At 53.8% G+C, this 12,147-nt stretch overlaps 1 protein-coding gene across 1 annotated transcript; it reads right to left on the bottom strand.

Annotated features, from left to right (window-relative positions):
* Positions 1 to 7,289: 7,289 nt before the first annotated feature.
* RASSF7 (Ras association (RalGDS/AF-6) domain family (N-terminal) member 7) lies at positions 7,290 to 11,262 on the bottom strand. Its single transcript, XM_010562557.1, has 5 exons — positions 11,111 to 11,262; positions 9,979 to 10,883; positions 8,830 to 8,998; positions 8,041 to 8,151; positions 7,290 to 7,321 (listed from the first exon to the last, which is right to left on the bottom strand). Exons 1-5 carry the CDS (start codon positions 11,211 to 11,213, stop codon positions 7,290 to 7,292), a joined length of 1,320 nt encoding a protein of 439 aa, XP_010560859.1. The 5' UTR covers positions 11,214 to 11,262.
* Positions 11,263 to 12,147: the final 885 nt, after the last annotated feature.

The raw sequence follows: 12,147 nt of genomic DNA, 5'->3' as shown, positions 1-12,147 counted from the left end.
GGCCGTGACGGAAAGAGAGGACCCCCACCCCGGGAATGGCGGGGGGCCGCCGACCCCGGGGCAGGCACGAGGGAGCGTGTCCCGGGGGTGGGTGCGCGGAGCTGCAGCCCTCTGCGCCGCGACCCCCATCCTTCACCCTGCCCGGTGTCTCCTGTGCTGCAGGTGGGCCCCGCCGCCCCCCCCCCCGTCACCCTCCAGGAGCAGGTGAGCCACTGACTAACGCACATTGTGCTCTCGGCGACTCCACTGTGCGTGTGACAGCGGCTAACCTGCTCCTCGGACATCGCTGTGTGGCCACCTCGCCTCGCCTCCGCGGACCCGCGCCTCGACGCCACGACGCCTGCATCCCCTTCCCGCCACCCAGGTGAGGGGCTCCGGCCTGCAAAGGAGTCGCCCCCCCCCCCCCCCCGCCCCCAATCCAACGCTACTGCCCTGCTTCCAGCAGTTTCCCATCCTTGGCCCGGCAGACCCTCCGACGTGCCCTGCAATTAGCCGCGCTGCACGGCAGGGCGTGAAAAGATTTAACGCTTCTTGCAGCAAGGCTCAGTGCGTCTGGTGGGAGCAGAGATGAGGGGAGCGGGCTGTGCCGGCACGCGGGCGCAAAGAGTCGGTGGTAAAGTTGCATAGGAGGGATGGCATGCCCCCCTCTCTCCTCCCCTGCTCTTCTCCAAAGTAAATAAGTGCTAGTGGACTCCGTACCAAGTTAAAGGAGACGCTTCATCCCAGCTGGTGACGTCTTGATACCCAGTCAGTGACTAACTGAACTGCTATTGCCAAGGGTGTGTTAATAGAAGAAACTGTGCCTGGTATTGCCCTGGATGAGTCACCTTTAAAGAGAGACTCTCTAGTCTAGTCTGTTACATGAAAAGCAGAAACGAGCCTCTCTTTCCTTTTTCATTGCCATTTTGTTTCCCATTCCGCCCCCTTGCCTTTGTTCGCCGCTTTCCACTTCTTGCGCCAGGGTTCTGTTGGCCCCCCAGCCCTGGTTGGGCATTGGCAGAGCTGCCTCGTGCGATCGTGCTGCGATGTCACACAGGGGACTCTTGACTTCATGGCCCTGAGGAGCAGTAAGGCGAGCTGGGCAGGGACTCCTCCAGCTGCCCAGAGTGGCCATCACTAGAAACAGAGGAAGTGACGAGGCAGATTGCTTCTCATACAAAGTTCTCCCTTGCAATTTTTGGGCTGGTGAAGAAGCTGGGTAGTTGAAAAGTGTCTTTTTTGAAGTGCAGCACAGCTTTGTCAGCAGCTTAAGCTCATAACAGCCAGCTAGGATTCACCGCAGCCTGCCAAGGTTCCCCGAAAGGGCTCGGGTATTCCCCCTCTTGCTTGAGCTGCTCACGTGTAGCCCTGGACCATCATAAAGGCTTGATCCGAAGGAATCGGCAGTGCTCTGGTCAGTAAGTATTTAATTGCACAGAAGGCAGAGCAACATCCTCTGTACAGATAAAGTCTCTCAGGGAGAAGTTTTGCCTGTACCCGTCTCTCCTGCCTGCACTCATTTGTCATTTCTTCCTCTGGGTCCCAGAGGAGCATCTGCTCTTCCACAAGAAAAATCAGCTCCCTCTGTGCTCCACGCAGACTGGGTGAGTCCAGGTTCTCAAACATGCTGGAAAGAGAGGAAAACCACCTGAATTTACCAAAGCTGCTTTCATGCTTGTTCAGAAGCTAAATGGGCCTTTTTTGATGGGGGAGGGGGGCGGGATGGGACAAGTTTGCAGCTTTCTCAGCCCCAGAAGGCTTGCCTCCTTCCTAGCTGCACCTACAGCATCTTCCCACGGCTGGTCCTGAGCAGGCAGGAGCACACCGTAGCCACATGGAGAGCAGGGAGAGGGGGGAACCTGGTGCAAAATAAACCCATGTACAAGTGTGTCTGCGAGCTGAAACTGAAGCCCCGCAGTCCCCTACCACCCCATTTCATAGGTGACCACACATGTAACAAACCTGTATCTGAAAATGAAGGTTCTTTGTTTCTCTTTGAAGAAATAGCCCTGCATTTGGGACTGTGCAGCCTGATGACTAACCCCTGGAGATGCCACTGGCAGAAGCAGCTCCGCAGGTCGCCTGGCAAGACTTGTCCCAGTTCCCATGAGCAGCACCGTGGTATGAATGCTTCCAACTTCCTGCTACCTACGGAACCATCCTGTTCAGCTCCAGTAAGCAAAGGCAAGGGGTTGAAGTGAAGTTTGTTTGGTTTTGCTTTTTTTTTTGTCTCTCCAGTAAGCAGAGTGGGGGAGAGCATACAGCTCAATTCCTGTTTTTTAACATTCTTGTTGCATGATTCAAAACTAACCTGCTGTGCTGTCACCTGAAGTCTTCAATAAATAGTGCAAAATCAGTGTTTGGGTGCTTATTACTGTAATCCAGGTGCCAGACCAGCTGTAGAGGAAGGCTGTGCCTTCTCAGTGACATGTGTAATGTGCATTGCATGCCCTGTGCCTCCCATCTCTTATTTTGCCTCTGTAGCCCGTGAAGGTGGCTTGAAAAGGAGAGTAGAAGGGTACGACCTGGTTGTCCCTCAAGCAGAAACCCCAGCATCGGTGCCCTCACCCCTGTCCTAGCCCAAGAGCCCCAGAGTGCTCCTGAGCAATGAGAAAATACACCAGGGCTAAGATGTCCATTAATTTCATGTTTTTCAGTAGCTAATAAACAAATTCATAAGGTGATACTTAGCCTGGTAACAAGTAGTTGGGTGCTAAAAGCTTTTGCTCAGAACTGATGCTGTAAGATTTTTGGGGAGAGGCAGGGGTGTGCCTTACAGGAGGAGGAGGAGATGTTGAATGTCAGGCCCATTAAGCTGAAGGGACTCTCTGTGCTCCTCAAAGGTTTTGTTCTCGTTTCAGTGCTTCGCAGAGAGAAGCGAGCAGGCATAACGCTTGAAGCACCATGCTAGGAAGTGCCTATCGTGTTTTGTCTATAAGATGTGCCAGTGGCAGGTCCTACGTGGGGAGCCTTGCCGAAGGAGCAAGCTGGTCTGTGAGGAATAGAAGGAGTACATAAATTGTTTAAGAGGAGTCAGTTAGTTAAATGCAAACAGGGACTTATATAATACATCCTAAAAAAAAAAAAGACTTCTGCTGGCAGGAGATTCCATTGGGAGAGAAACTTGCTCATCCATAAACAAGAAAATTTCCCAGCCTCCTCTAGTGCTTTATGATATTTTTTTTCCCAGGGCAAGGTAGAATGCACTCAGTCTTTACCCTGAGACAGAGAAAGGAAAACCATCATAGGGAGAGCAGACAACATTCCCTGCACGGACATGCATGCCAGCTCAGATAGCTTCCTTGTGTCCACCTGCAGTGAACTACCCTTGTAGGAACTGCGTGTCCAGGAGCAAGCAGCAGAGCATCTGTACACCACTTGGGGAGCAAAACCAACAGGCATTTTCTCCTCCAGTCATTCACACCTTTCCTTATGTAACTCGTGCTGAAGCATGTGCTTTAAAAGCTGCTTGCCAAATCTAGGGGCTGGGAGGCAGCAGAAATGCTTCTAGAACTCTAGATGAAATTTGGGGGGAGGGGGGGGAACCCAAACCTAAAGGAACTTGTACAAATGCACAACTGTGAATTGGAGGTGTTTCAAGTGTCTGCAGCTGTGCTGTCCTTGAGAAACTGTACTAGCCTGGGGCAGTACTTGTGCCCTGACGACCATCTGCAGAGGATGCCTGGCTTAACAAGCTGACACAGTCCAGGGTAGATGGGTGAGGAGCTGGGAGCCATTTTTCTTATGCAATATTAAAAAAAAAAACCCAAACAACAAAAAACCCCAGATAGTGCAGAGAGGAGAGGAGCCCCAGGGAGGCTGGAGGCAGCTGAATTACTCTCCTGAATGGTGCCTTGTGCTGACAGAGCCTGCAGATTGATTTTATTTAGAAAGAAAAAAAAATGCTGGGACTGTTCACTAGTGAAAAACAGGTATATCCTCTGCTTCATCATTTTTGGGTGGCACTGGAGCTGGCAGTGAGAAGCATCTGAAGAGGGAGAGGCCCTGAAGCCCATTCCTGCCTGCTGCGGGAAAGGAAGAAGCTGCCCTGCAGCGCCTGAGGGACGGGGGGACACAACTCCCCGCTCACCCAGGCACAGCATCCTTGAGCCACCCGGTATGCTTGGATCCCTGCCTTGCCTGCCAGCCAGTTGTTCCTTCTCCAGTACACGCCGTACGCTGGGCTTTTGGTTTGTTTTTTAAGGGAAAAAACAATAATTTATTTGCTTTGATTTAATCTCATAACAATGAGTAATTCCTTCCTACCGCTCTGTAGTGGCCTAGAAAAGGACAGCATCATCTCCACTGTAGCAAGAAGGCTTCTCCCAGGGCATAAAATTTTAATTAGGAACAATCATGCAGCCTTGAAATGGGAATTGTGAGCAGCAAAAAAGTCAAACCATCAATAAAATATTCAATGGCAGAAATGTATTATTGACACAGCCTTTAGAGCGGATAAAAGCGGAAAGGCGGGGGAGCCAGAGTGGGTATCGAGCCTCGCTCGGTTAAATAACGCATGGGGACCTGCATGCTCACTGTGCCATTGCATGCCCCCCCCCACGCCCGGAGGAATATAGGTCACCTGCGGGTGGGGAGTTTCCCAAGGTAATAAATGAGTTTGATTAATGCCTCTCCCCCCGCTGCACTGTGCACCATGGCAGGGGGAGAGGCGTTAATCAAAGTAATTTATTACCTTAGGAAACACTGCTGCCTTTGCAGCAGCTGGGTGATGGTTTGTAGGACACAAAAATGAAAAAAAAAAAATCTGCAAAATGCCACAGCCTTGAGCTGAAAAAACAGTGTTGGCCCCCGACCATGGTGTTCTCCCTAACCCCACACCTGATTCTCAGACCTCAGTGGGGGACATGGCCAAGTTACACTGTCCCCCATCCCATGCAGCCGTTCCAAATCCTGCATCCCAGCCAAGGGGCGTCTGCTGCAGGGTCAAAATCTGCTGTGACATACATTTTTTAAAACCTTATTTTTTTTCCCAAGAAAGAGTGGTGCTGGTTTGGCCTGCCAGATCACAGCTGAACAGAAATAACCCACAAAAATAATAATCAAATAATATATAAGCAGAAGCACAGGGCAAAAAATTCCATGCAAAATCAGAGATTCAAATTCATTTTCTACCCTGTTTTTCCCAGTGGGAGGTGCTGTAAGCAATGACCCTTTTCTCTTTATACCCATTTATTTTGCAGAAGGCAAAGCTACAAATGTAGCTTCCAAAAATGAAAGATCCAGTTTTTAACCAGCGGAAGTCAGTTTTTCAGGGCACGCAGATGACTTCACGTAACATCCCAAAATCTGGGCATATTCAAGGCAAGTGAGTTTTCTGAACATGTTTTTTGGGTGTGTTTTTCCCCCCAAGCAGCACTGAAACACTCTTTACAACCTCCACCACCCTCTGCTTCTCTTCTTAGCAAGGTGGAGTCTCATTTTAAAAGCAAGGGAGTCCAGAAAAGGAGCACAAGAAGCCCAAAAAGCAAGCAAGCAGAGGAGAAACTCCTTAATGCGGCTGCATGGAGCAAATGTATTTTTAACTCATTTTCCCCAAGATATGCAGTTTGCAGAGGGGACAACCGAAAAAACAAAACAACCCCCAAACCCACACCCCTCCCACTCCCAGAATCAAAAAAGACAACTTCGAATTGCATCTCCCTGCTGTGGCAGCTCTCCAGTCGTATCCGGAGACACAGCTGCGTCAGCGCTCTCCCAACGAAGCAAACTTTCCTCTGTTACCACTTGACCAACCTGCTGAGCTGCAGTGGCACCTCAAAAATCGACTTTGAGAGGGGCACATCCCCAGGGACCAGAGCCCAACAGAGTCTCGGGAGATGCCGATGGAGAGCGAGAGCTGACGTTCTCGCTTGTGATTATCCAGGTGCAGACAGAGGGGCTTGAAGGTGAATGGGAGGTTCCCCCCTTACCTGCTCCTGCCTGCAGCCGAGCACCATCCCCTTTGCCTCCTGTCCTAAAATGCTTCGAGGTGCTGCTGTGCATTATTAAAACGCTGCCATGTTTCATCCCAGAGATGGCCGCCCTCTCACCGGAAACCAGTTTCATCCGCTGGTTGTAAAGCACTTTGCGATTTAAAAAAAAGAAAAAAACAAAACAAAATAAAGCAGCATGTGCGTAAGATACATTTGGTCATAAAATACTTACAGCTTTAATTTGGCAAATGGAAAGAGATGGCTTGGAAAGGAAAGAGGCAGCTGCGGGGTACGCAAACCACTTGGATGTGCCTGTTGGGCACTGGACCAGGAGCCGGTGGGGACGGCTTGCCCTGGGCCACAACAGCACGCTCACGCTCACTTTGCTCAAATCCTTTCCCAAAGATTTATTGAAAATTGAAACTGTGGCACACAGGGTTACATTTGTATGGGGAAAGTGGGGTTTTATGGCGAACACTGTGCCCGAGTCACATTTTTTGCATACGACGCATTGAACACAGGCTCGAGGACCTCCTGGACAAACCCATCCCCTCCCCAAACTGCTTTGGTTTCGCAATTAAAATACAAGGTGACCCACTGGGACAGATGAACAAAAACTGAGAGTAACTACTGGCCATCAAGTAAAAAAACGTCAAAACAAATCAGTGAAATGTCACCAAGAGCATTTCAGTCCTGCTCCCCACCTGAGCCACCACTGGGGAAGGGCTCATTCTGTGATTTTTTTTTACTTTAAAAACAAGTTGAAGAATTAAGTGGATTTAAGAAAAACAAGCCCCTGCTGTGTGTTCCCTGCTCCCTTGAAGCCTGGTCTGTTGCACTGTGGAAAGGGGGTTTCTACTACAGATTTCTTACAATAATAAAAAAAGAGGGGGGGCAGAAATTTGTCTTAAAGCTGCTCTTGTGCCTTCCCTGCAGCCAGAGAAGAGGCTGTTTGTCACGGCCCCACTTGCTGCTGCGAGATGCTGTAAAACCCATTAACTTGCTCCATCCAGGTGAGTCTCCAGGCAAGTCTCCACCTCAGCTTCGCTCCCCTAGTCAAAGGAGCAAGGACTTTTCCGAATGCAGGATGGGTCTTCTGAGGAGGCTATGTGGAATGGGAGTGCCTCTGTTTTCTGTTGAATATAGAAAGCACTTCAAAAAAATAGAAGAAGGGGTCACTTCCATCCGCAGGGGAAGAGGATTGCTTTGTGTCATCAGTCTCTGGTTTTATTTTACAGTCTGTAAAAATACTCTGGCCGTCCACATCCATTCATGATATAAAGCAGTAAAAAAAAAAAATAATTATATATATATAATATGGTTTATTTATACAGTTACACTTGCAAGGCAAATTGATCCTTCGCTGGCCAGGCCCTTCTACCTCCAGATGCTCTGCCTGGTTGATACGACTGTAAGACAAGACAAAAACAACCTGAGCAACCCCATCATGGTGGACGAGCGCTTGCAAAAAGGGGAACGGAAAATGGGACATACCCGAGCGCAAAGCCCAGACTGGGAGATGGACATGCAGATGCCGCAGCATCTGGTGAGATGGGGATGGAGGTTTCGGGCCGTGAGGAGGATGGCAGAAGGGTTTTGCTGAGGGGATGGTGGCGTGGGTAGGAATGGGATGCCGGGATGCAGGCAGCATCGCCACGGCAGGCAGGGACATCACAGCTTGCTTTTGCTGCGCCCAAAAATGTAGTGCAAGGTGGGAAAAAAGGTCACAGGAGGTGGAAAGGGTTTTGGGGTGAACAGGTCCCCAGGATGGAGCAGAAGTGACTCCCGTAAAAGATGGGAGCCAAATCCTCCCCGTCTTAACCCTAGCAAGGTCTTAGCCCCGGGGGGATGCAGGATAGCAGGAGAGGGGATGAGGAGCATCCTCCACAGCTCCTGGCAGGGCAAAGAGCCGGACGGCCAGTGTGTGGAGCCCCTGGCAGCAGAGCAGAGGCTGCCGGGGTGTAAGCTTTGCTCTTCCTAATGGCATCTATAAATAGCTCCGGCCTCCCGCTCCCAGCACACGCTCACTCTCTGCAGCCTGTTTTGGGCAGCAAAAGCCTCTTCCTGCTTCCCACACATCCTCCCCAGACCAGCTCGCGCTCCTGGGAGCCCATGAGGACATACACACCTTCGGGGTTCAGGCTGGACACCAGGGGCTCCGGCAGGGTCTTGGGATGGCTGAGGAGCTGCTTGGTGCTGGCCCGGGGAGGTGAGTCGGCACTGGCGGTGGGAGGAAAACCTACGGGATGGGGAAAAACACCTGGCTCAGGCAGCACTTGTACCTCCTCCCATGCTTACCGGGCATGGCCGCTGCAGTGCCGTGGGGCAGCCACATCACCCTCTCCAGGTGCTCTGGAGGAGAAACGGCTGGGTCCCCATTTTCCCCATCTCCTTCCATGAAAGCCCCCCACCGCCTCCTCTCATCCCTGCGATGATGCAGACGTGGCCCTGGGCACCATGCTCACCCTTCCCTCGCCAGACACAAAGAGGTCATCGGTGGCCAGAGCCCGTCCCCACCAGCCCACAGCCCCCAGGGGCTGATGCTGGCCCTCGGCCACCTGCTTTTTGCCACCACCGCCATGGTGGCATGCAGTGATACTGCGAAGGAAAGCTCCCTGCGGCCGCCCTGGCCCCAAAAGCAGCAATGCAGCATCCAACCCCTGACCATGGCTATGAGCAGCCCCGACGCTTCAATGGGGTGGAATAAGGAGCCCCAGAATTGGCAAGCCTCAGAAAGACCCCCGGGTGGTGAGTGACTGCCATGCCAGCACCAAAATCCCGTCCCTGCTGCCTAATCTCAGCACCCAGGGCAGAACTGGCCAGGCTTTGGGGCCGACCCCCTTGGAGGGGGAGGCAGGGAGGAGACAGGGGTCCCGCGGAGCAGCCCCGCCGGCCGAGCCGGCAGCAGCATGCTGACCTCCGTTTCTCCGGCAGGCTGGCAGCTCACGCGGGCTCGGCTCCGGCTGGGCATCCTCCTCGGACCTGGCCTGCAGGATGGTCACCGTGGCCCCCGTCTGCTGAATAAACTGCTGCAAATTACACTGCCTCAGCTCCTTATTTAACTCCTCCAGCTCTTGGGTCTGGGCCTGCAAAACATACACCGAGGAGGGGGACAGGATGAGCTGCATGTCCCCCCCCATGCCCCAAAAACAGCTGGCATACACCCCCCGGGGCTGCTCCCCCAATTGGGGCTCACCCTACTGGAGCTGGTGGAGGGGACCTCGGGGGTACTGCAGGGTGCAGGGTGCCCAGGCAGAGGGGACGAGGAAGGTGGTGTTTTGGGAACAGCCCTGCTTCACTGCATCTCCACAAGAGGGTGCGAGCAGCCATCAAACGGCGGCCGCCGTGGTGCTGGTTGATGCCAGATGCAAACGAGATGCTCAAGAAGAGATGCTGGAAGCATGGCCACCCTGGGGAAGGGTGGCTACCACTGCCTGGCTGGGCAAAAGCTTCTCCCTTTTGCTCCACCAAAGGGGACCCGGTGGGCGGAGGACAGGTGACACACAGTGCCTGGACCCCCTGATGCCAGGGGGAGCCAGGACAGGCGAGCCGGGGGGGCATCATGGCTCAGCCCCGCACTGTGCAGCCCCCGTGATGAGCCCAAGCCCCCACACAGCTTGCATGGTCAAAAGGCTTCATGCACAGGCACCACAGGGCCCTACGCTATCCCACTCTGTGACTCCTTTATCCAAGATGACATTGACCCTTGTGCCAACACCACTGACCCCACACATGGACCATTTGCTCCAGCACCATCGTCCATGCCGGAGTGGGGTGATGCTGTGCTCCCCATGCAGCAGCCAGCAGGAACCCCAGCCCAGATGCAGCTTGTATGCAGAGCGATGGATGTGGAACGCTATGCCAGCTGGGCAAGAGCGGTGGTGTCCCCCCGAACAGCGGTCACCACTGCTGAGCCACCTCTGTGCACCCCACCCCACGCTCACCGGCCAGGTGGGCCAGGACCAACCCCACTCAACCCATCAGCCCCATGCCGCCGGAAAGCTGGTCCCATCCCCTCCTGAAGGTCCCGCCACCCCATGGGGCTGCGCAACCCAGTCCTATCTACCTGCAGGTTCCTTTCAGCTTCCTCCAGGGCCTTCTCCACGCTGGCCAGGTTGCTCTCCAGCTGGGTGCCTTGCTTGACCTTGGCCTCCAGGTCCCTTTTCATCTTGGCGGCCATGTCCTCCAGCTCTGTGGGGCTGGGCGCAGGGGTCTCCTTCCCTCTCTTGGCCCTTTCAGCCATCTCCCACTGGATCTCCTCCTGCAGGGCTTCGGTCCGGGCGCTCAGCTCATAAATCCTCTGGGTGTACTCTTCCAGGCTGGCCCGCAAGCTCCTAACCCGCTCCTGCCGCTCCCGCTCACACTCCTTCTCCAGCCGGAGCTCGCTCTGCCAAAACTCCTCCTCGCCCAGCTCTGTCTCATTCCTCCGGACCAGGTGCTCCAGGTAGAGGATCTCATCCTCCTGGTCGGCGAGCCGGCCACGCTCCCAGAGCCGTAGGTCCGTCTCCAGGGTGTCCCCGTGGGCCTCCAAGGAATGCAGCTGCTCCTGCTGCCACAGCACCCTCCTAAACAGCTCCTCCTTGGAGAGCTGGACAACCCCACCACCCTCCAAGTCCATCCCTTCCCGCGCTTGCTGCCTCCAGCGGCTCACAGCGAATGGGTCGCCAGGGCCCGTAGGACCCAGGTTGAAGGTCATGGATTTTTTCGGCTCCCGCGAACGGGGTGCATCTGTGCCAGGGGGCCTGGGCTTGATGGGCAAGCTGGCCCGGATGAACGTCCTCTCGGGGGCTTGGGGAGTGCCCTCGGAGGAGGGCCGCTCGGCCACGCTGGGGCCCGTCCGCCGCAGGACGAACTGCACGTCGTTGGCATACTGCCCGCACTTGGCCAGGGACTCCAATGGGCATTCCAGTGGCAGCAGCTGCCGCTCCTTCTCCCGCAGCTTCTGCACCAGCACGTAGCGGCCTGTCTGACCTGCCGGGAGGAGGTGAGCACTTCAGATGGGGAAAGCCATAGCCAGCAGCTGTGCACCAAGGCTGCTGCCCCATGGCCAGCAGCTGGTGACGTCCCCACCACCCCAGAGCAGGACCCTACCCACCCAAGGTCTCCTCTTCCAAGGAAGCACCTGCAGATGGGTCGTCCCCTCGGCAGATGCCTCCACCTGCAAAGGGGCAGCTCCCCAGCAGATGGAGATGGCTCACCGATGGCCCGTGCCAAGGCGATGACCACTTCTTGGCAGGTGGTTTGCTCCGAGACACCGCAGACGACCCTCTGGATCCCGTCCACCCAGACCTTCAGCTCCATCCCCACAGCTGCTGGGCCTCAGGCGTGCTGGGTCATCGCAGGATGGGCTGCCTGCAGGGAGAAAAGAAACCAGGTTTCCATCCCAAACCGCTAACGAGGAACATGAGAGCCTTTGAGAGCCTCATCATTAAATCATCTTTAATGTCAGCATCCCGTAAGGTGTATCCTAGACCAAGCAATTGCTCGCTGCTGCCCCCCATCCATCTCTGCAGCTCTCCCTGTGCATGGATTGCATTTTTGTTGATATTATTAAAACACTACGTTCATCTACAAAAAAAACCAAACCAAAAACCAACACACAAAACCCCCCAACGTGTTTGTTTTTTTTTTTGCTCATGCCTGGGCAGCAGGTCCAAATCTTCCCATGGTGGAAATGATGGGGTTTGTGCGCCTACATGGTGGCCAGAAGACGATGCCCAAGTTATTTCTGCTGCGAGTGCAGACTTTTAATGCGTTTGCTGGACTTTCACTGCGATTTCTCTGACAATTTGGCAGTGCGGCACCAGGGGATTTTCTAAACAATATTGGAAAAGGTAGAGAAACTGCCGGCTGCCCACCCTTGCAACTGGATATTGAGAGAAGGTGCAGATAATGCACATTTTAATCTATTTACCTCCATCTCAATTTATCAGAGGGGGATTAAGAAATTAAAATATAGCCTCTTTCTGCACAAAAATGTGACCAAAGGTGGGGTTTGGGAAGGGGAGCCAGGCACGAATGCCCGCGGCGAAGCGCGGGCTCCTGGGGGATGCTTTGTACAACACCAGGGCCCAGCCCGACTCCCACCCAGTGGTTACTTCTCCTGTGTTAAAATAACACCCATTCGCCTGGGTGCACACAACTCCTGCCTCTTCCAGCAGCTCAACAACTGTGACAGCCTTAAAAAAAAGGAGAAGAAAAAAAAAAAAATTAAGCACAAGCTGTAAACAACTCA

The sequence above is a fragment of the Haliaeetus leucocephalus genome, unplaced genomic scaffold (genome assembly GCF_000737465.1).
Source record: "Haliaeetus leucocephalus isolate CR32 unplaced genomic scaffold, Haliaeetus_leucocephalus-4.0 Scaffold161, whole genome shotgun sequence".
NCBI classification, from domain to species: Eukaryota; Metazoa; Chordata; class Aves; order Accipitriformes; family Accipitridae; genus Haliaeetus; species Haliaeetus leucocephalus.
Note: the sequence above shows the minus strand (reverse complement) of the source record. Positions and strands in the feature narration are given on the sequence as shown.

What these genes read in the sequence shown, in the direction of transcription:
- RASSF7 (XM_010562557.1), bottom strand. Translation starts at nt 11,213, where the DNA reads ATGGAGCTGAAGGTCTGGGTGGACGGGATCCAGAGGGTCGTCTGCGGT. An exon ending in AGCCTGCCGGAGAAACGGAG is followed by an intron (nt 8,152 to 8,829) that starts GTCAGCATGCTG and finishes CCCATCCCGTAG; the next exon opens with GTTTTCCTCCCACCGCCAGT. An exon ending in GTCCAGCCTGAACCCCGAAG is followed by an intron (nt 7,322 to 8,040) that starts GTGTGTATGTCC and finishes CTTGTCTTACAG; the next exon opens with TCGTATCAACCAGGCAGAGC.